The sequence below is a fragment of the Tiliqua scincoides genome, chromosome 1 (assembly GCF_035046505.1).
Source record: "Tiliqua scincoides isolate rTilSci1 chromosome 1, rTilSci1.hap2, whole genome shotgun sequence".
Taxonomy (NCBI): domain Eukaryota; kingdom Metazoa; phylum Chordata; class Lepidosauria; order Squamata; family Scincidae; genus Tiliqua; species Tiliqua scincoides.
Window position 1 is genome coordinate 288382381 of NC_089821.1, and position 23302 is coordinate 288405682.

Genomic DNA, 23302 nt, shown 5'->3' on the forward strand with positions numbered 1-23302 from the left:
TATGCCTGTAATGAAAACATCCAAGATCCCTCAAGAAGATAGGGTATTGTGTGGTGTCAACAGTGGTCCCTTGCTCTGACAGGTCTGGCATGCATGGGATTAAAAACTTGGCTTTTAGCAGTGGGGGTGTGGCACAGCTGCAGCCACTAGAGGCAACAAGGTCTTCAAGGATAAAAGCAGCACCTGCAGAATGGAGAGTGTGTGGATGCAAGTTGGAGAGACTGAGAAAGCAGATGGAAGGAGTCTGGATGAACAGAGACTGCTGGAGTGTGGCTGCCATGCCCAGGAGCTGCTGGGAGCAAAGATGCTGCTGCAATAGCTGGAGAAGCTGCTGGTGGGAGAGTAGAGGAAGGAGGACCTTGCTAGTTGAACAGGCAAGCTTCCCTAGTGGTGGGGCCCAGGGCTTTCTGCAGATTAGGACTCTTTTCAGTAAAGGGGGAACTAATTATCTCAAAGTGAGCATAAGTTCTCTAGGCCAAGTTTGGAAAAGGAATTTGACAAAACAATACCTCCTGGCAGCTCCTTCATAATTTTTCTTCAAGTGCACACTTAATTTGATGCAAGGTCTGTCCCAGAAGGAGCCTGAGAGCAATTCAGTCACTACCCTTGAAGGGTCTTTAACAGCATGCTGGAACAGCAAGCCCTGAAGTGGTTTTCAAACAGAGCAGCCTGGATAGGACTCTTAAACATACAAAGAACCTTGCTGGATCAGACTATGAGACTATCTAGAGCAGCATTCTGTCTCCAACAATGGCCAAGTATGCCCAGTAAGTTTACTAATAAGGAAAGGAGGCAGAAACTTGCCACCATTGGTTGCCCCTGACATCTGGCATTCAGCGGCAGCATGTTTATCCATGTGAGGATCTGTCAGAGCCATCCTATCTCACTGTCCATGACCAAACCTCACCCAAGTTTTAATCTGAAGTTTGTACAGCACAAAGTGAACAAATGTTTTACAAAACCATTTACATTTTCTGAAATGCTTGTTTTAGCCTTACATGTTTTAAAAATTTGTTTTTAACATTCTAAAATAAATGAGGGTGCCATTGACCCCAGGTCAGGCAGTTTTAAATCCTTTTGATTCATGGGGAGTTAAGACAGTGTAGGGGAAGATGCAGGAAGTTTTTTTTCTGCTGTAGTAGCCAACCTGCCACCTAGTGGGTGGTAGAATAAAATGCTACCAATAACAGATGTTCTTCAAGTTCTCATCTTTGTTTTCTTAGCCTGACCTCAATCATTTGTCTATATACTCATGCAAAGAAAAATAGGCAAAATCCAGCCAATTTTAGTAACTTCTATTTCAGTGGGAGACAGCTGAAATCAATAGGACTTTACACAATTTTGGTTAGTTTGTGCCAAAGCTACCCTTGGACATAGGAACTACTGTAGAAGAAGCTGCACAAGTTATACTGAAGTTTAATAAGCAACAGTCAGACCATGTGGAAGAGATTGATGAGATTAAGGGCGCAATCCTAACTTGCACTGGAACAGGCAAGCCAGGAGGCTTGCGATGTGTCCAACGCAGGATTGTGGCCAGCAGTGGCTTAGCCAGAGGCAAGGGGAAACTTTTCCCCTTACCCCTGGGTAAGGGCTGCTGGCGCCTACGGGTCTCTTTGGACTTGCGCCACCTCCTGAGGTGGCACAAGTCTGAGGATAGCAGAGCAGCTTGAAGCTGTTCTGTTCTCCCCGGGGAAGGGGGTTGGGATGCAGCATAACTGCTGGATCCCAGCCCCGCCTCCCGCTCCCTGCCCGCCCATCACCCTCCCTCATGGTCAGCTCTCTGTTCTTGATTGTGTGCTGAAAACATTTCAGACTCCTGTGGTTGTATATCATAATAAAGACAACTCCATTACACATAAAAGTATTTTAATACACAAAATAGTAAATAAAAGTGGCAAGCTTATTTTAAATAACATCTTTAATTAAAATTTTTGCAAAGGCAAAATATTAAACTTAAAATAGGTCTTAGTACATCAAAATACTAAGTTTTCTAATTGTATTCCAAGCATGGCCTTTGAAACACATCCTGTACATCCCAGGAAGAGCATCCTTGATCTTCAATTGTACAGATTGAATTTTACAAACATAATAAATATATTTACCCCCTTACACGTAACAGTATATGTACAACAGCAGTTGACAATAGTAGCTCAGAACAGCAACTAAGGATATTTCCAATTCCACTAAATTGTATTGGTACCCCAGGCACGCAGGACCAAACGCATGTTTTGTGCTCCCACATGCAGCTCACCTGCATTTGTTCTTCCACTCAAAAAAAGTTTATCTTTTGCTTTGTCAACATTGAAATTAAGGAGTGCTCAGCAAATAAAGCAAAAAATCCTCATCACAGATGAGGCAGAAGACCCCATTTTGCCATGCCTCTGCTCTACATTAGTGTAAAAAGTCAAAGCACTGAAGTTCAACTTCCCATTTTTGGAGAATTTGTAAGCCGGAGGTGATCAAGGCCCTTTCAATTTACAACTGCATTTAAGGCAGAACAACAAGAATGTTGCCCTGGTGCCCAGAGCCCAAAACACACTAATTAGTTTGTTGAACTATACCAAGAGAGAAACCTTTTTTCAAGCAGAAGAACAAGGATTTCATAGGGAATAAGTAACAATTCTATTTTTTTCATCCTGCATTGGAACTACAGATATTTACCCAGCAGTAATTTAGTGGGGACATTATTGCTGTATGATGTATAGATCAGAAATGAAAAATCCAGCAGTGCTACTACTATATATCTTTAAAAAAACAAACACACCACATTTCTACAAATCTGATTATATCACGTGTTGCATGTTCTTTGCTTTTTCTAGCAACTGTGCTTCAATCACAAGTTTCATCCCCTTGAGAAGACAGCGAGCGCAATATTTGCATTTGTGAAATCATGATCCAGGGAGTTGGCCAATGACAAAAAGCAAGTTCTGATACTGGAGAAAGGGAGATGCAAACTTGGTGTGCCACTAGACAGCTGGGGGAAAACATCGTACACATTTAAAGTTTAAATAGTCCAATATAAAGTTTTGTGACAGTATCTCTGAAACCCTCTTAAAGACAACTTTTAATGTAGATGTTTCAAATGATTGCACATACTAGAAAGCTAGTTAAGATTAGACTCAAGGCGTAAAGTCACAATTGAAGCCCTGTAGGAAATTGGCTCTCAAAGGAATCCAACAGGCCTAGATATAATTTCAGCACTAAGCAAGAATATCTGAAGGTCGCAAAGGCACAAGACTCTCACCTTTGTGTTACTCTAAATCTCCCATTAGTCTGATTAAAGCATGACAAGTTGTCTTTTCCATATTCCCCCATTTTAAAGGTAAAAGGTGCTCCTGCTATCTGTGCAAATCTAAACATAAGCCCTTCTTGCAAACCGTTAATTGCTTCAAAAGCAGAGATACCGAACTGTTTAAATGAAAACTAACTCTGTCTACGCAAAACAATCAAGTCTACATAAAGCTCAAGGGCCAATCATGGGAATCCCTTGCCCTCCCAAAAGGAATGATGATTTCAGTGGAAGTCTAACAAAATGGTCTGTTCAATTACAATGTTAAAACCATGATTAAAATTCAAGTACAATTATAAGTGTAAGCAAACTACATTCTTACAGCAAGATGCTACAATAAAATGAAATTAAAACATGCCTTTTTGATAAAAAAGAACACTTGATGAAGCAAGTTAAGAGCACAAGTTTGGTAAGTTTGACTGGCTTTCAGAAGAACTTCACAGGTCCTTTGTTAAACACCCTCATCAACCAAAGCATACCCATCATTCACTTGCAAGACATCATGCCTGCTTCCATATTGACCCACATGTAAGTCACTTTTAAAGCTGTCATATCCTTTAAAATAAATTAAAAAGGCTAGAAACAAGCAGCTATTCAGTGCCCGTGATGTACACAATGATAGACCATTTGTACAATATCTGGGTTCCAGTAATGAGTAGTAAACTGTAGCCTACTTGGGTTTCACAGTGCAGTATTTTAAGATTGGTTTTAAGCCTCTACTAAATCAAAACTGAAAATCTAGAATATAGTGTGAACAGGCCACAAGACACACAAAGATGCAAGGGAAAATGGCAATAGAGCTCAATGTAGTCACATAACCATGGCATGTTAAGTAGTGGTATGTTTTCTTTAAAACATTACTTTACACAGCAGGGAATAAACTACTTACACACCAATATTATCTTCAAGTCCAGAGCCAAAACTGCACCCACAAGGGATTGCAGTTTCAGCAGGCAATGAAGATGATCAAAAAGAGAAAAAACCCCAATGTTTACATGGCACAAAAATTCAGATGCGTTACTAGTGTCACTAATACAACGAATGAAACTTGGCTAGCTTTTGCAACGCCCTGGGTTTAGAAAAACCAAATTGCTCATTGCAATGTACTATGGATTTCCTGCAAGAAGAAACTGATGTATTTTTTTAAAAATGCAAAGAAAATAGTTTGGGAGGGAGAGGAATACAACTAGTGCATAGTGCTGATTAAATGCACTGGCAATTTCATTTAATAAAAATATTTACATTTCATTTTCAACAAGAACAAGGTATTAGAAATGGAACAAAGGGTTATTCTGCTACAATCACTCTTCCCACTTGTCAGCTCACTCTTCCCTGGAGTCTCTTCACGGCCTTCCAGGTCACCAGCATGCATATTACAGATTATACCTTGTAATTGTAAACCATATGGAAGGGCATGCCTTTCCTAATACAACTGCAGTTCAACAACCCCCCCCCCATGAAGAGGACCTGCATTCCTGAAAGCCTGATTTCCAAAGACTACTGCTACAATCACAGAAATATGCCTTCAACACAACTTTTTGCCACTTATTGCAATTATCACTAGTTGAATTACTAGTGTAATTTTGTTCACCATGTCATTAGAATTTCTTTTTTTAATTGCTCAAAGGAAACTGGAAGCTCTTTCAATGTGGTACATCCTTTTTTCCAAAGTGCATACTCACCTGGAACTTTGGATCTCATCACCAGCTGTGCACCTTCATATGGCAATGGGAATATACATTAACTAGGGAAATTTTCTTAAAGATTGATTTTTGACTAGTAATAATTCAGTACACAATACACTACTTATTTTGTTCAATCTTTCTTTAGAGCACCTTCTGCAAGAGAGCAGGGAGATAGATCAGATTAGCATAGCTTCCATCAGTAGGCCCAGCATCCTTTTGAATGGACAATTCAGAATTATTCAATTGCCTTTAAAATACAAAGGAGAAACTTCGGGACCAGGATAAAAAAATCTACAATTTTAAGCCTTTTATATAAAATTATGCATGACCCAGCACAAAGGATTTAAAAATAGTCATACAAGGTAATCAGAACTTGATGCCCTCAGTCCTTAACATTTGGTTAGAAATCTGCACACAGTTAAGCGAGATTCTCACCAACCCATTCCTCCCGGAGGGAATGGTTCAGCACAATTCATACACAAAGACACACTAAGCTTTTTCCATATTATTGTTACCAAAAAAAGAAGAGTTCCTTCAAATTGGTGGAAGGGGAGATTAAGCCTCACATGCTAGTTACCTTTATCTATAGGTAAAAGTGGTTAAAGATATTAATACAAAACCAGCTTTCAGGCACAGCTAGCCACACCAATGCCTCAGAACTTTCCCATGTGAAGTAGTGTCTACATTGTCATGCTCTCTTTGTTCTAGCCATCTCAATTCTACTATTCCGTTTTGATGTGCAGATATAGATTTCTGTTGGAAGTGTGATCTCCAAGTGTCAACCTTTCCTGCTTTCAAATTTGCTTTGAGTTTGTTTCTCGTAAGGAACTTCACCATTCTGCATCTCCAATGGCTTTGGAAAATACATAATCTCTTCCATTCAGATTCATGATGCCATCTTTGAGGTGAAACTTCCACTTGTTCTTACTTCTATGAATCTGTTGGGAAAAGGGAGCCAAAGTTGAAGAGAAATATTCCAGGCTTCACTTTGAAACTTGATATATCACAAAGAGCCCTCTACAGTCTGCAATACTGTGGCCTACTCTTTGGCATCCATGGGGAGGATTCATTTCTGGACACCACCACTCCCCGCAAATATAGAAATCTGTGGATAATGAAATTCAGGGTCAGACCTTTTGATAGGTACTTCTGGTTTAGCGAAAAATGGAATTGCCTTTCTAAGGCCTTTGGAAAGTATTCTAACATAATAGTCAAATATGATAAACTTCAGAGAAGTTTGAGAACAGCAATATTTCAGAAGCATTTAAATTCTTAAATATATTTACTCAGCATGAGCATGTGACTTACTTTTTAAACCAGTGAACTCTCAGTTTATACCCAATAAATTATAAAGCATGAAAAATTTTATTTACCTTTTATATTAATTGTGATGCAAAAAAGAGTTCAGTCACCATATTTCCAACAGCTACACGTACATGTCAAAGAGCTACATGTGGCTCACAAGCCACAGTCTGGCCACTCCTGATACACAGAATATCACAAAAGCAGGCACTTCCCCTTTTCTCACAGAAGGAATTGCTTCCAAGACAGCTTTGCCATCCCTAGTTTTTACTAGCCAAAAAAGACTTTTTGACTTTTGACTACGAGCACTTCAATTCCAAATAAGCATACTTTGAAAAGTGTATTGTCAAATTCAGGGAAATGTTTTAATAGTTGATTGAAAGATCAATCAATTAAAAACCTAACTGCTTAATTGACTAAATGCAACAGCCCTAATATTCAGGAAGGTGTGCTGCAAAGCAGAAGCCCTTTGCCAATATTTCCAAATAGAAGAAAAATGTGTATATCCTTTCTGTTTCATCCCAAACTTTTCTCTCTGACATTTGTGGTGTAAATGCTTCTAGAAGAAGAGGCAACAAAGGTTAAGTATCCTATAACTCAAATTACCTTGTCATACTGGCATACAACAACATTCTCAGTGTCAAATAGTTCCTGTCCTTCTTCATCACTCACGTCATCTTCACTGTTGAGAGGCTCCTAAAAGAGAGGAAAACATCATATGCAAGTTATGTGCCATGCATACACAGCTGTTTTACTAAAACACTTGAAAGTGAATGAGCAATGTGACTAAAAAAGATTGAGAATTCCCTGGGAACATAAATATTCAAATTTGGAAACACTGCTGTAAGTTATTTGTCCATGGGATAAAGCAAGGTAAAAATCTACCAACAAAGTTCAACTTCTACTGAGTTTGTCTTATTCACCATTTAACCCCTCAAATTCCTTCTGTTTCTCTAATAGGAGAAAACAAATAATTGAGATCTTATTTTTTCCTATACTATGACCAATTCAGCTAGAGCTCACCACACAAAGTATAGCAGAAGGTGCTTTGCAAGACAACACACATTCATCAAAATGTACCTCTTCAACCTGGCCATCTTCACCTCCATCCTTTTCTTTATCCTCTTCTTCATCATCGTCATAATCCTCTTCTTCTTCCTCTTCTTCCTCAGATGATGTGTCCCCTGCACCATCCACCTGCAGCACTAAAGGTGGCTGTGGTTGTGCTGGTTGCTGCTGAGTTTGCTGTTGACCTGCTGCAGGAATCTGTGCTTGTGCTGCTGTAGGAGCAGCCACTGTTGTTGGTATAACCTGTGTTTTGTTTCCTGTAAACAAGATTTGTTGGGGCTGAATAATAACCCCTGTCTGCTGTGAAATCCCTCCAGGAATGGGAGCCAAAACCTGGGAAAAACAAATCATTTATTTTAACACATTCCTTTGAAACCCAGCTTTTTACTTACTACAGTTTTTAACTATTAAAATTATTCAAATACTGCTTTTCAAACAAAAAGTTTCAAAAGCAGTTTACATAAGCAAAGGGAGAAGCCCTCCAGTGCTGCTCACCATCTGTTTGACGGTGGGGCATGCTGGGCAAGGGAGGTCTCACAAGGCCTAGCATGCTCTTCCCTGCTCCAGCAGATGACGAGCAAAGCTCCTTCACTCTTTATCTGTTGGAGCGAGCAGCAATGCAGCTGCTCGGGGGAGGGGCAATATGGGGCTACATGCCACTCGGGGGCCACATGTTGGACCACCATGCTTTGAAGCCTTATTTGAAATACACTGCCAAGTTTTATGTAGAAATCCAAATGAGAAACACAAATACAAATTTTTTGATGCTAGTCATTAACAGCTAAGCTGGCAGAACATATTTATTACAAAACAAACCCAAAAAGATACTGCCAGGTAGACAAAAAAATTTGGATAGACCTCTCTTAGGTCTGAACTTCACTCATGCTCAGAGGGTGCACACCAAGGAGGAGTAAGCGGGGGGTGGAGATAATATGAACATTATAGAAAGTATAGCATGCTGGATAAAATTGATCAGGGTTTCTCTCTTCTACATGAAGCCTGTCCTTCACGGTTGGTAAGAGATTGATCTAAAATCAGTGAAGTGTGACAGACTACCTTAACTCCTGACCATGTGTTTGGTTAAAAAAACTTAAGTCAAGCCTTTTATCTACACAGACCTCTCCTAACTTTTGCATATTTGGCTTCCACAGTTCTTAGTTTTGCTCACTGAACATCTTGTTTGGCTTATGAACCACAGCATATTTTAAAAGAGTGTGGACTGTGTTTTGCAAATATAAAAATCACCAATTATTTCTACACATGCAGAAGGATTACTAAACCAAATTAACTTACTTGCTGAATAACAGGCGACTGGACCCCACCGGGCTGCATCTGTGGTATAACTTGTTGCTGTAGAACTACTTGCTGCTGTGGCTGAATGATGTATTGAGCTCCATTAGCAGTTCGGACCACCTGTAGGATTTGGCCTGTAACAAAACAAAACTGCTTGAATATTTCCATATTAATGATGTATGACCTTTTCTTGTCTAAAAGCCAATCATGGGATAAGGTGGTTTATGTAGGAGCTGAAATGTTTTTAAGACATACCAAGGACCTTGTACCACAAGATACTTTACATACTTCATTTGACAGTCATTAATGCTAGAGTAGTTCACAGTCCAATCCGACGCTGCCCCAATGCCAGGTATCACGAATGTGCCATAAAGCATGTTTGCAGTACCCAAAGAATAAGCTGTGCCAGCAGGGAGGCCTGTGCCACACTGTCAACACCACTGAACCCTGGCTGCAGGCAGGGGGAAGGTAAGTGCCAACTGGTGCAGGAAGGGTGGTGGAAGGGCAGAATGGGGGTGGGACCAGTGGAGGCCTCCTTTGCCAAATCCTATCCCCCTCCTGGGCTAGAAAGCCTGACATTAATCAGGGTAAGGGAACAAATGCCTGCTTACTCCAAGGAGATCTCCAGCCTGTTCAAATCCAGCATAGGATGCAGTGGTGCCATTTGACACTGGTGCTCCTGTGCTAGATAGGATTGGGCCCTCAGACAGTTAAACTTTCTTCTGCCTTGTCACTTTCCCTGTCCTATCAACTACCTTGAAACTTCTTATCAGCTCCAGATGTGGTGCTGTCTGTGATAACTAATGAACTGGATAAGAGTGAATAAACATAAGTTAAAATCCATACAAGACAGAATTAACTTAGTGCAGAGCTTGTCAAACTGGGGCGTCGCAACGCTCCAGCAATGCAATCCCCAGGATCGCGTTGCTAAGCGGGGTGCAGGGAGCCCTGCATGACCAACTGCAGGGCTCACCATGTCTCAGAAACTGAAAGTGGAGCGATGCATGCTAGTCCTTGTACCCCCCTGGGTATCGTGTCACTGCCTTTTTCCCACCCCCGCACCCCCCTGCAAGAACTTACTGCGATCCTCAAACTCCTTGTGAGTTTGAGAACCGCTAACTTAGTGTATTTGCTGGTACCATTCCAGGCACTGTCACACACTCTCTAAAGTTTTTTATAGTCTGGGGATATTCCTAAATTTTCATGGTCCAGAATGTTTTCTACCAGCTCTAGCTAGTGTACCAGCTACACCCAGTACTTGAAGAGTTTGTTACCATTTTATACTTTGAGTTCTATGTTAGACTGTTGCAATGCCCTCTACATGCAACTACCCTTGGAACGTCTGGGATCTTGTGCTAGTATGTTACTGTCCAACTGTGATGGGTACAGACAGGCATAATCATATTACAACTTTTCTGGGCCAGTTACACTGGCTGCTAGTTTGTTTCCTGGTTCAATTCAAGCTTTTGAGTTTGATTTCTCTTTAATTACAGCACTCTAAGTTATCTAATACCCAATTATCTTAGAAATCTTTCCTTCACATTCCTCATATACACACAGTTTAAAATCTGCCAGTGGGGCCCTTTTAAAAAGACCGTCTACAAGACACAAGGTTTTTTTCCCTATAGCAGTGCTGAAACTGTGGAATGGCCTCCCTCATAAGGATTCTTTGGCTCCCTCTGTTGACCTTCTTGAGGTAGACACCTTTTTTCACTGTGTTTTCACAATGGAGATCTCAGAAACATTTGCTGCTATGCCATTTTATTTATATATTTACAATATTTACAATATTATGGGCAGGAGGTCTGGTCTAGAGGGTAGAGCCTCCATTTGCCTGAAGATTAACATCCACAAGGTCGCCAGTTCGAGGCCACCGGCACCGTGCGACCTTGAAGCAGCTGGCAAGCTGCAGCTGAGCTGTTCCATCTGCTCGGAGCGTGGGAGGATGGAGGCCAGAATGTTAAACCAGATCGGAGTGTAACAGCTTGAATGTGGTGGTTCTTGAAAGAGAGAACCTTCTTTCAATTTGTAAAAATCCCTGCGTGGATTTAATAAGCCTGCCTGTGTAAACCGCCTTGAATAAAGTCTTGAATAAAGACCAAGAAAGGCGGTATATAAATACTGTATATTATATTATATTACCATATATTTTTTATATTTAATTTTAATATGTTTGTGATTTTATTATATTTCAGCATTGTACATCACCTTGGAAAGCATAGTCAGCCCACACCTTGCATGACAGTTCCATTTCAGAGTCAGCATGTCAATGTAATATGCCCAAAATTGCTTTCAAAATCCCTGAATCTGAAAGTGTGTACTGCCTCTTTAAAATGATGAGGGGGAAGCAGGAAATGAGATTGAACAGCAGCCTCATTCTTTAATCTCAGGCTCCCTCCAGTGCATGTATTTAGTAAGACTGGCAGGCAGAATTGCCTGCACTTTTTAAACTGCCTGTGCTTTGGTTCACCAACTGCATGAAGTTGAATTTGTGCAAGTCTATCATGTACAAGATGCAGGCCAACTAAGTATTAAAATATTATCTGCAATATATTGAAAAGACTACCTGAATTTGTAAGTATCTGCTGAACAGGAGTAACACCAGCAGGCAAAGCCAAGGTAGCTGCAGTGGCAGCAGCACTCTGAAAGTTAAGAAACTGAGTTAGCAGCAAAAATTATACAAAGTACCAAATTTAAAATGAAACTTCAGGTTTGAAGTGAAACAGAACTTGATAGTTCATGGCATTTCTCTAATATTAGAATGCCAATGGCCCCTTTCTCCCACAAACTGGTCTTCCTGCCTTGAGCATATGTTATAGGAACTTGGCTTTTCAAAGCTAATTACAAAGCAGTATCTTTTCTTTTTAAATGACTTTTTCCCTTCCAATTCCTTCATTAAAAAATAAGAGGCAGGTTTAAACACATGCAAGATAGAGCACCAATTACAAAAAGGGTGTTCTTCTTCCTTGCCAGACAAGCAAATTATTTACACTGCCGTTCAAATAAACTTCTGTTTCTGTAAAGTGTAACATCCTGGACCAGATGAAGCTCTTTAGTCAAGAAAATCACCAGACACAGGGGTGTTGTAACAAGACAATCCAATCCAAAGCCAGTAACAATTTTACTTAGAAGAAAAAGTTCCTGGTTAGCACTTTAGTCTTGGTCTATACTGGCAATTTTCACATTCGTAAGTAAGTGAAATAAGTGACGGTTTCACCTCCATACTTCACACCATGATCTATAAGAACATCAGGGTTAATTGGAAAAGAGGCATACAAGTTTATATGATTCTCTCTTATCTGCACAGCAAAAGTTAACAGTTTTCCTGTATGTAGACATCTATGCCTATTCATTCATCATCTTCCCTAATCAGGACCGTGGACGCCTTCAAATTATTATCTTACCATGCCTGATGCATTCATGTGCTGTATCAGCTTAGAATCTGGCACAATAACTTGTTGCTGGGGTGCTAGAAAAAAACAAAATTAGTCAACACTGAGAACACCACAAAACAAATTGACCATCCAGAATGTCTCCTGTCCAAGCAAAGATTTTCACACTATAAGCTATGTTGTGAATACTACACCGAGTACATATGTAGTTAGCAGCTATTTCTAACAAAAAGATCAATTACTGTGCAATCTTTCAGGATGTCAATCACACTGATTGAGAAAGACCCTTTTTACTTTTATGGTGGCTAAAAATTATGGCTGTTTATGCAACCATCTGTCCGTTAGTGTTATGTGAACCAGAGAATCAATGCATTTGCTACAGTACTATAAATAATGTTTTGGCCCAAGGACCCAAAATTCTAACAAAGGAAGAAGGAACAGTAATAAGCAAGAAATGAGGAGCTTCATTGATACAATTTATTTAGTCATGATGGTTGGGTCAGTGTTGCAAAACTGGCTTCCTTTTTAAGATCTTCCATTTTTTTTCTAGATACCCTAGCTGCTGCATGGCTCTTGACTGAAGCCAGGTGGTAGTGATCATGTCACAATACTATTACATTATTTCTTTATTTCTTTACAACAACAACTATTATCACCACACTGGCTGTTGGTCCATTTCCAGGAAGCAATTCAAGGAGGTGGTCATTACTTTTAATGACCAAAACAACTTAGGACAAGAGTCTTGTATGAAAGTCTGTCCCTTGATACCTTCTGGAGGGGCCTTCCTCCACATTTAATCATCAGTGAAAGTTCAGCTGGCAGTGACAAGGGAAAGGAACTTTTCTAAGTTGGCATGTGAAGCTTGCCGCTCAACATTTCGATGGCACCTGTAAACCCACTTTTAGGGCTACATTTGAAGCTTAATTTGATTTGCTTTTTAAAACGTTTTTTTAGTTTTCCTTGTATAATGTCTATATATATTTAAGTTGACTGTAAACTGCCTTGGGCACCTCCTGATTAGAAAGGAAAGATGAGATAAAAATACTTTAATAATGATAAAATCCATTCTAAGTGTACATATGCTACTTCTCTTTTATTTAATCCTATCTGCCAGGCACACAGGTCACAAATGGCTCATCACATCCACTCTCTCAACAGGCCTAACTGGGGAAGTGATTGGTGCATCCTGTTTAGTCTGTCTGTGCTCCTATGAGATTTCCTTAGTAAGCAAAACTGCTGCAGTCATACAAATCCCAAGGGATCCCATAACAAACTTAGTCCTTACCTTGCTGTGTCGCAGGAATAAGGACTTGCTGTGTCTGGGACTGCTGCTGTACTGTCTGTTGTGGCTGTGGTTGTGGGTGATGGTGGTGATGGTGATGCTGCTGTTGCTGCTGCTGTTGCTGCTGCAGCAAAAGCTGTTCTTCTGAATGAAATCCATCTACGGCTTTGGACTGCAGCAGCTTGTTCTCCCAAAGCTGTGATAAATATAGAAAGTATCCCTAAGCAAACATTCTGCAGCAATTCAAATCCTAGGGAAAAGGGCCCCAGGTTCTTAAGCAAAATCAGACTATTTTTCTCTGTGGCTCTTATTTAGCATTGATCTAGCGCAGCTTTTCTCAACCAGTGGTACTCATACCACTCATACACCTCAGTGGTACTTGAGGTGGTGTCTAGTGGTACGCGTGGAACCCCCAGACCCTGCTGCCTGGCAGTGGTACCAGCAATGCAACATGAAGAGCAGCAGTAAGAGGTTTGGTTAGGTGGGCAGAGCTCCACCATGTGTTTTTCAAGCGCTCAAAAAATCCACCTGTCTACCCCGAGTCTCCTACCGATGTTTGCCGCGTTGCACCTGGCCTTTCAATCTGGAAGTACCTGGCAATGACATCATTACCAGTTACTTTGGGTGGTATTTCCAATACACGGACCACGCAAAGTGCTTCAGTGGGAGACAAATGCTGAGAAACTCTGATCTAGTCTGCACTCTCTCTGTATTCTATCTTTCCCAAACTTACCTGGACAGACACTGTCAGCTAGGCTGTGAGTTTATGAGAAGTGTGTTAGCATGGTTTCATGTAGACAATGCAAACAAAAGACCTGAAGAGGACAGCCTCCACCCTCCCATTTTAGATGCAGTTTCTTCTTAGAAAGTACTCTGCACAAACCACAATGAAGCTGATGCAATGCCTACTTTCTTCCTCAAAATGTCATTTATGATTCTGCTCCTTGAACAAGGAAGTTAGTACTTAACATATGTGTCTGGGATATTCTAAAAATATTTCAATATTTTAAATATCTCTGTTCAGTTGAGAGATTTTTGTTTTACTGAAATATATCTGGAAGATAAAGTGGTACTTGCTCTTCATACAAGGAAGGAAGACAATTTCAGTAGTGAGAAAAGTTACTCATAGAATTCTGAAGCATGATCTTTGCTTTATTAAATAAAAGATTACACTCACTTATCTTCACAAACCTAGTAATTACAGCAGTCATTTTACGGCCAATGTTTCTTGATTTTGTAATCATTCACAGTAAAGAAGGTATGGAGGATAGGCTGTTACCCATGCAGCATATCGCCCCACATCGCTGAAATGGCCCAATGGAAAGGCAGAAGCCAATATGGTTGGTTCCAGCGGTGTCGCAGGAGTTGCCAGAACGTGACTGTATACAGCTGTAAACTGCCTCAGGGACTCCGGCTCCTGATTTTGCCTCGAGGTTGACTCCTGAAGCCTTTTCCATAACTGGATATAGCCACAAGGCAGTAGAAGTTTAGGATCAGAGTTTTCCTTCTCTTGGATGAGCTGCCTTCCCAGGCTAACAAGTCCCACCTACCCGGTAGCTGTTTAGTCGCCTCTTATGACAAGTACAGTCAAACTGAGGGCCTATTCTTATTGCCCAGCCCCCAATGGACCTCTCTCCCCCACAACCAGGACCAGAGAGGAAAACAAACCAGGCAAAAACACACACAGCAGAGAATCCAGAGCTGCCTCCAAAACAGAGGGGAGCCAGAGGCAGACAATCCAGGGACACAGGGCCCTCCTCTCAACCCCCTTCCCCCACAACCAAGACCAGAGAGGGAAACAAACCAGGCAAAACCCACACAGCAGGGAATCCAGAGCTGCCTCCAAAACAGAGGGGAGCCAGAGGCAGCCAATCCAGAGACACAGGGCCCTCCCCTCAACCCCTTTCCCCCATAACCAGGACCAGAGAGGGAAACAAACAGCCTATCCTCCATACCTTCTTTACCCAGGCTTCGCGCACTGGAGAGGACATTCCAACTTCGCCATATGGCGTCAGCACAACATGGGAAGCAGCAGTTTACCGGTTAAAAGTCTTCGTTCGACTGGTGCAGAGCGTGACACCAGGGGCTGCTTCCAATGGGTGAGATCATTGCATCTCATTGGGCAGCTACCGCCTGCCTTAATATGGGCAGTCCCCAGCCAGTAAGGTGCTGCCTCGCCATGGTCCGTTAATCTCACGAGGTGCACGTGGTTTAGGGTGAAAACCGACAAGCGGATCGACAACTCTGCACCACGCAACAGAAAACTCCTGCCCTAAAGCTGGGCACCTGGAACGTAAGGACAATGACACCTGACCTACAAGAAACAGACGATGCACGCAAAACAGCTATCATCAACATGGAGCTGGGCAGACTGCAGATGGACATCGTCGCCCTCCAAGAGACGAGGGCTGCCAGATTCAGGATCTGTCCAGGAGAGAAATTTCTCATTTTTCTGGCAGGGAAAACCACCAAACGAGACCAGGGAACATGGCGTTGGCTTTGCGTTGGTATTTGCGGTCAGGAATACCCTGCTGGAATCCATCATCCCACCTACTGCGGGAAGTGAAAGAATTTTGTCCCTGCAGCTCAAGTCATGGCGATTTCAGTGCTAGACTTGGTGCTGATCACAGTTCGTGGCCCAATTGCTTAGGTCAGTTCGGCACTGGGAAGATGAACGAAAGTGGCTAACGCCTGTTGGAGTTTTGCTGTCATCACGGTCTCTGTGTCAGCAACACATTCTTCAACACGAAGCCCCAACACAGAGTCTCTTGGAGACATCCACAATCAAAGCACTGGCACCAGCTCAACCTAATTCTCACCAGACGCTCCAGCCTTCCCAGCATCAAGATCACACGCAGTTATCAGGGTGCTGCCTGTGACACTGACCGCTCTCTGGCGTGCAGCAGAGTGGAACTGTGAACAAAGCAACTGTATCACACAAAAAAGGAAGGAAGACCCCGCATTGACACCAAGAAGACCCAGGATCAGAGCAAAGTGGAGGAATTTGCACGAGTGCTTGAGGAAATTCTTCCAGGCCTGGCCGATGCAAATGCATCCAACAGAAGAGAACATTTCAAAAATGCTGTTTACAATACCACCTTGTCTGTATTCGACAAGAAGACCAACAAGACGCCAGACTGGTTTGAAGCCCGCTCTGAGGAGTTGACACCAGTCATTGAGGAAAAGAGGAGAGCTCTAGCAGCATACAAAGCCTGTTCCAGTGAGCGCAGCCTGCAGGTCCTCCAAGCTGCTCGTAGCAAAGTCCAGCAGACTTCCAGGAGATGTGCTAATGACTACTGGCTCCAACTCTGTTCCCAGATAGACAGCAGCTGACATGGGCAACATCAAGGGGATATATGATGGTATCAAGCAGGCCCTAGGTCCAACGCAGAAGAAAATTGCCCCTCTGAAGTCTGCCACAGGCAAGGTCATCCAGGACTGGGCGCAGCAGATGGAACTCTGGGTTCAGCACTGCTCTGAGCTGTATTCCAGAGAAAACGTAGTTACCGAAGAAGCGCTGAACAACATTGAGCGCCTGCCTGTGCTTGAGGAGCTTGACAGTGAACCAACCCTAGAAGAACTTCACATGGCCCTGGACTCCCTTGCCTCTGCCAAGGCACCTGGGAAACACAGCATCCCTGCTGAGGTCCTAAAGTGCTGCAAAGAGATCATTGCCACTGAGCTGCATGAAATCCTGTCTCTGCTGGAGAGAAGGTGGAGTACCACAGGACATGAGGGATGTAAACATCATCATGCTGTACAAGAACAAAGGTGACAGGGGTGACTGCAACAACTACCACGGCATCTCTCTCCTTAGCGTTGTAGGAAAGTTTTTTGCCAGAGTTGCACTAAAGAGGCTCCAGGTACTTGCAGAGAGCGTCTATCCAGAATTGCAGTGCAGATTCCGAGCCAACAGGTCTGCCACTGATATGGTATTCTCCCTTAGACAGCTGCAGGAGAAATGCAGGGAACAACGACAGCCACTCTTTATAGCCTTCATAGATCTCACAAAGGCTTTCGACCTGCTCAGCAGGGACGGCCTCTTAAAGATTCTCCCCAAGATCAGATGTCCACCCAGGCTCCTCAGCATCATCAGGTCTTTCCACGAGGACATGAAGGGCACTGTTGTCTTCGATGGCTCCACATGAGACCCCTTTGACATCCGAAGCGGAGTGAAGCAGGGCTGTGTTCTTGCTCCAACCTTGTTTGGGATTTTCTTCGCTGTCCTGCTGAAGCATGCCTTTGGAACTGCAACAGAAGGCATCTATCTCCGGACCAGATCAGACGGAAAGCTCTTCAACCTCTCCAGACCGAGATCAACGTCCGAAGTCCAGCTGAACTGTCTGCGTGACTTCCTCTTTGCCGACGATTCAGCTGCCACCGCCCACTCTGCCAAAGATCTTCAGCAGCTCATGGATTGTTTTAGCAAGGCCTGCCAAGACTTTGGGCTGACAATCAGCCTGAAGAAAACACAGGTCATGGATCAGGATGTGGACTCACTTCCCTGCATTACAATCTATGCGCATGAACTGGAGGTTGTCCATGATTTTCTGTACCTTGGCTCAACGATCTCCGAGACTCTTTCTCTTGACACCAAGCTAAACAGATGCATCAGTAAAGCAGCTACCACATTTTCCAGACTCACAAAGAGTATGGTCCAACAAGAAGCTGACGGAACATACCAAGATCCAGGTCTACAGAGCTTGTGTATTGAGTACACTTCTGTACTGCAGTGAATCATGGACTCTTCGCTCACAACAGGAGAGGAAACTGAACGCTTTCCACATGCGCTGCCTCTGACACATCCTCGGTATCACCTGGCAGGACAAAGTTCCAAACAACACAGTCTTGGAACAAGCTGGAATCCCTAGCATGTATGCACTGCTGAAACAGAGACGACTGTGAAAAATTCTTTGAAAAGGTCAACAGGCATGTGGATGTGGGAGAACCCGTGGACATTATATATCTGGACTTTCAGAAGGCATTTGACACGGTCCCTCACCAAAGGCTACTGAAAAAACTCCACAGTCAGGGAATTAGAGGACAGGTCCTCTCGTGGATTGAGAACTGGTTGGAGGCCAGGAGGCAGAGAGTGGGTGTCAATGGGCAATTTTCACAATGGAGAGAGGTGAAAAGCGGTGTGCCCCAAGGATCTGTCCTGGGACCGGTGCTTTTCAACCTCTTCATAAATGACCTGGAGACAGGGTTGAGCAGTGAAGTGGCTAAGTTTGCAGACGACACCAAACTTTTCCGAGTGGTAAAGACCAGAAGTGATTGTGAGGAGCTCCAGAAGGATCTCTCCAGACTGGCAGAATGGGCAGCAAAATGGCAGATGCGCTTCAATGTCAGTAAGTGTAAAGTCATGCACATTGGGGCAAAAAATCAAAACTTTAGATATAGGCTGATGGGTTCTGAGCTGTCTGTGACAGATCAGGAGAGAGATCTTGGGGTGGTGGTGGACAGGTCGATGAAAGTGTCGACCCAATGTGCGGCGGCAGTGAAGAAGGCCAATTCTATGCTTGGGATCATTAGGAAGGGTATTGAGAACAAAACGGCTAATATTATAATGCCGTTGTACAAATCGATGGTAAGGCCACACCTGGAGTATTGTGTCCAGTTCTGGTCGCCGCATCTCAAAAAAGACATAGTGGAAATGGAGAAGGTGCAAAAGAGAGCGACTAAGCTGATTACGGGGCTGGGGCACCTTCCTTATGAGGAAAGGCTACGGCGTTTGGGCCTCTTCAGCCTAGAAAAGAGACGCTTGAGGGGGGACATGATTGAGACATACAAAATTATGCAGGGGATGGACAGAGTGGATAGGGAGATGCTCTTTACACTCTCACATAATACCAGAACCAGGGGACATCCACTAAAATTGAGTGTTGGGCGGGTTAGGACAGACAAAAGAAAATATTTCTTTACTCAGCGCGTGGTCAGTCTGTGGAACTCCTTGCCACAGGATGTGGTGCTGGCGTCTAGCCTAGACGCCTTTAAAAGTGGATTGGACGAGTTTCTGGAAGAAAAATCCATTATGGGGTACAAGCCATGATGTGTATGCGCAACCTCCTGATTTTAGGAATGGGTTAAGTCAGAATGCCAGATGTAGGGGAGAGCACCAGGACGAGGTCTCTTGTTATCTGGTGTGCTCCCTGGGGCATTTGGTGGGCCGCTGTGAGATACAGGAAGCTGGACTAGATGGGCCTATGGCCTGATCCAGTGGGGCTGTTCTTATGTTCTTATGTTCTTATGACTGTGTTGGCTTGGTCATGTCATGAGAATGTGCAATGGCCGGATTCCAAAGGATCTCCTCTATGGAGAACTTGTACAGGGAAAGCGCCCTACAGGTAGACCACAGCAGTGATACAAGGACATCTGCAAGAGGGATCTGAAGACCTTAGAAATGGACCTCAACAGATGGGAAACCTTGGCCTCTGAGCATCCTGCTTGGAGACAGGCTGTGCAGCATGGCCTCTCCCAGTTTGAAGAGACACTTGTCCAACAGACTGAGGCAAAGAAGGAAGTCCCACAGCCAGGGAGACACACCAGGGACAGACTACATTTGCTCCCAGTGTGGAAAGGATTGTCACTCCCGAATTGGCCTCTTCAGTCACACTAGACACTGTTCCAGAACCACTTTTCAGAGCGCTTACCATAGTCTCCCAAGACTGAAGGATGCCAATTAATCATTCAAACGAACAAAGCATATCATTTGCAGAAAAACAACAGTATGAGAATTAAGACAATCGAAGATATATGTCTAGTTAAATATCAGAGCAGTAGCAAAAGTTTTGGGGAGGTGGGCTATCAGTGGTTAAAAGTACCTAGTTCAAATTTGACCTCTGCCTTGAATTGGGCAAACGATTTAGGCAAGCCACTATTCACTTCAGTATCCCACCTACAATATGGGAATAGTAGTTACTTTCCTTATGGGCCTGCTGCAAGTATTTGAGAATGTGTGTGAAATGCTCTGAAATAAGCCCCATTACTATTACCAATACACTCCTTATCCTATAAAACCACCACTTGGTTTACATGTTCCAAGTAATATGAAGTGAACACAACTTACTGTTTTCAGCTCCACAAGGACTTGCTCATCAACACCCTCATCCAGAAAGACTTCTCGGACATCATTTATGACATCTTCAATCACAGACCTATACAGCTTAGGCTTTTAAAGAAATCACAAACAATAACTGCTTGTTAAACAAGATCTGTGCTAGCAAAGTTGCAAAACATTCTGCAGGAGGTATTTTGCAAACTGTAGACATAGTAATTTACTGAGCTACAGGTCCATAAATACCATTATTGCCATCACTATATTACCAGCTTGCAAACAAAAAAGTTATTAGACAAGATTTTAGTTACATCATTACACTTTTATAATATTTGAAATGAACTTTACATTTTTAGAATGAAAACAATACACAAAGTTTACCCCTGCTAACTGAGTAAGAGATTCTTTTTTAAGTGGGTGCTCCTCTTTTATTTAGTGGGGGAGAGTAACTGGCCTCCTCACGCCAGCAGTGTCTTTTCTAGTGGCTGTCTGCTGGTGTTCTTTTGTATTTTTTAGATTATGAGCTCTTTTGGGACAGGGAGCCATTTAGTTATTTGATTTTCTCTGTAAACCGTTTTTTGAACTTTTTGTTGAAAAGCAGTATATAAATACTGTTAATAATAAAGTATGCAATCCTGGTTCAAACTTTAATAAATTAAGGTACTCTAGTCTAATGCAATCTGGTCTAATTGATGATGGGGCTGAAGGCTTAATTCAAAACCTAGATAAACTGAAAGAGTGAGATATAGATATGAACAAACCGCTGAATTCAATGGTGCTATACACACATCTACTTGCATTTAATTAAGCTACATATCATAGCAACATTTCTCAACTCCAAATCTTTCATCACAGAAAAGGCAAGTCAATAATCAGAACTGTTTTCCCCATTTCACCAGAGCAGGGATATTTAAGAGACTGTAAAGCATAATCAACTTTTCTTACATAGCGTGTGCACAGATGTGCATTCTATTAATACTATACCCATTAATATTAGTGCCTGAAAGGCTGCAATTCTATGCTCTTTTAATAAGAGCACAGAATTGCAGTCTTTCAGGCACTAAGTAAGTCCCACTAAATGTTACTTGTAGGAAACCACATTAAACTCCGCAGGACTTATTCTGAATAAATGCCTACAAGGGAAGGCACCTGGGAAACATTTTGAAAATGGGGAAGGAAACTAGCTTTCATTTTGTGCAACAGATAACAGTCCCTGTTACATGAAGAGAAACGCACAAAATGAGCAGAGTTGCCCTGTCATCTGCAGCAACTCATACTGGAGGGTAGTGCACAAACGCAGAGAGCAGCAGCTTGTGAGTGACAAAGAGAGCGCCTTTCAGTCTGTGCCGATGCAGCGCAGGCACCTCCCAGCCTGCTCTCTGCGGCTCTCTCCCTATTTAAAGGCTGATGTGGTGTTTAAATGAAGAGGCAGTGACGTGGGGCTGGAAAGCACCTTCCCATCCTGGCAGAGTCTATATTAGAGAGCGGCAATGGCTCTATATAAACAGGGCAGCCACAGGGAGGAGGAACACAAGGAGCAGAGAGAGAGAAAAAGCAGGGGGAAGCCATGATGGATCCAAGAACACAAAACAAGAGCGGCCAAATCTGTCGGGACTCCGGGTTTGTCAACAGCTCATCTGGAGGGTTGTTTTTTTTTTTGAAAGAGACTTTTTTTCTTTAATATAAAGTGGGGCAAAGTGATGAAATTTGATGGTGGGGAACACTTTGTTTTTTTTGTGTAACTGCTTATTGCAAACCGATGTGAAACCGAGACCCAGAGGCTGTTCTAATAGCAGCAGGCGGTGTGGGGAGCAAAGAAAAAGGAGGCGGGAGGGGGAATAGGGTGGCTAAAAAGGATTTGATTTAAAAAAAAACATTTTTGGGTGGTTTATTTTTTTGGGAGATAAAGCTTGGACTGATCAAGTGTGGCTTTTTCCTTCTTTTTTTTGGGGGGGGGGGAGAAAAGGAAGGGGGAAAGGTGAAGGTAACTTCTGCCGGGCTGAACCAAGAGTGCTTTTCAACCTTCCGTCACCGATACTGAGTGGCTGTCCTCAACCACCCATATAATAAATTAAATAAGGAGAGAGACTGAGAAAGAGGAGGGGGCACTCAGACACACACCCAGGACCTTCCCTCAGAGGGAGACACACACAGGAGCCACCCTGCTTCCTCCAAGCTGGAAAGAGGTGCTGGGGCACGAGGGGGGAGCAGAGTGGGCTCCTCCAGACCCCTGCGCTCTGAGGCTGCAAGCCTAGCCACACTTTGCTGGGAGTAAGCCCCACTGACTACAGTGTGACTTTCTCCCAAGCAGACAGGCTTCTGAGGCTGCAATCCTACCCACTTACCTGGGAGTAAGCCCCCTTGGCTACAAGGGGGCTTACTCTCCTGAGTAGCCAGGCACAGGATTGCGCTTCTGAGGGTGCCACCCGCCCACACTTGCAGGTTACAACGGGGCTTCCTCCCGAGTAGGCACCGGACTGGGCTCTGAGGCTGCCCCCCAGCCCACTTCCCTGAGAGTGCCGCCCACTGAGCACAACGGGGCTTCCTCCCGAGCAAGCGGGCGCGGGACTGGGCTTCTGAGGCGCCACCTGCCCACACCTGCCTGGGAGCGAGCCCCAGTGACGAGCTGGGCTTCCTTGTGAGCGGGCGGCACAGGAGGGCGCCGAGGCAGCGCGCCTGCCAGCCAGCCGCCGCCCCTCCGACCAGGCGGGCGGGGAGGGCTGCGGCCGGGCGCTCGCCGTGCCCCTTCGCCCCTCTCCCCCCGGCCGGCCGAGCGACCTCCCGCCCGCCGCCCCCGCGGAGCCCTGAGCGGCCCTCGCCGTCCTTACCACGGGGTTTGTGTTAGTGGAGCTCGCCATGGCCGCGCCACCCCCCGGCGGGACGCGCGCCCTCAGCGGCGGCGGCTGAGCGCTCCCGCTCCGGACCCCCCGCCCGCCC

At 43.7% G+C, this 23302-nt stretch overlaps 1 protein-coding gene across 1 annotated transcript; it reads right to left on the reverse strand.

The window, feature by feature from the left end:
• Positions 1-1849: 1849 nt before the first annotated feature.
• Positions 1850-23302, reverse strand: GTF2A1 (general transcription factor IIA subunit 1). Its single transcript, XM_066627989.1, has 9 exons — positions 23194-23302; positions 20378-20479; positions 13315-13507; positions 12042-12106; positions 11204-11279; positions 8638-8771; positions 7357-7677; positions 6883-6972; positions 1850-5912 (listed from the first exon to the last, which is right to left on the reverse strand). The coding sequence occupies exons 1-9, from the start codon at positions 23221-23223 to the stop codon at positions 5805-5807; spliced, it is 1119 nt and encodes a 372-aa protein (XP_066484086.1). The 5' UTR covers positions 23224-23302; the 3' UTR covers positions 1850-5804.

Coding starts and splice junctions, on each gene's coding strand:
- GTF2A1 (XM_066627989.1), bottom strand. CDS start 23,223: ATGGCGAGCTCCACTAACACAAACCCCGTG. Junction 20,480..23,193: donor CCACTAACACAAACCCCGTG/GTAAGGACGGCG, acceptor TTTCTTTAAAAG/CCTAAGCTGTATAGGTCTGT. Junction 13,508..20,377: donor TCCTTGTGGAGCTGAAAACA/GTAAGTTGTGTT, acceptor TATTTATCACAG/CTTTGGGAGAACAAGCTGCT.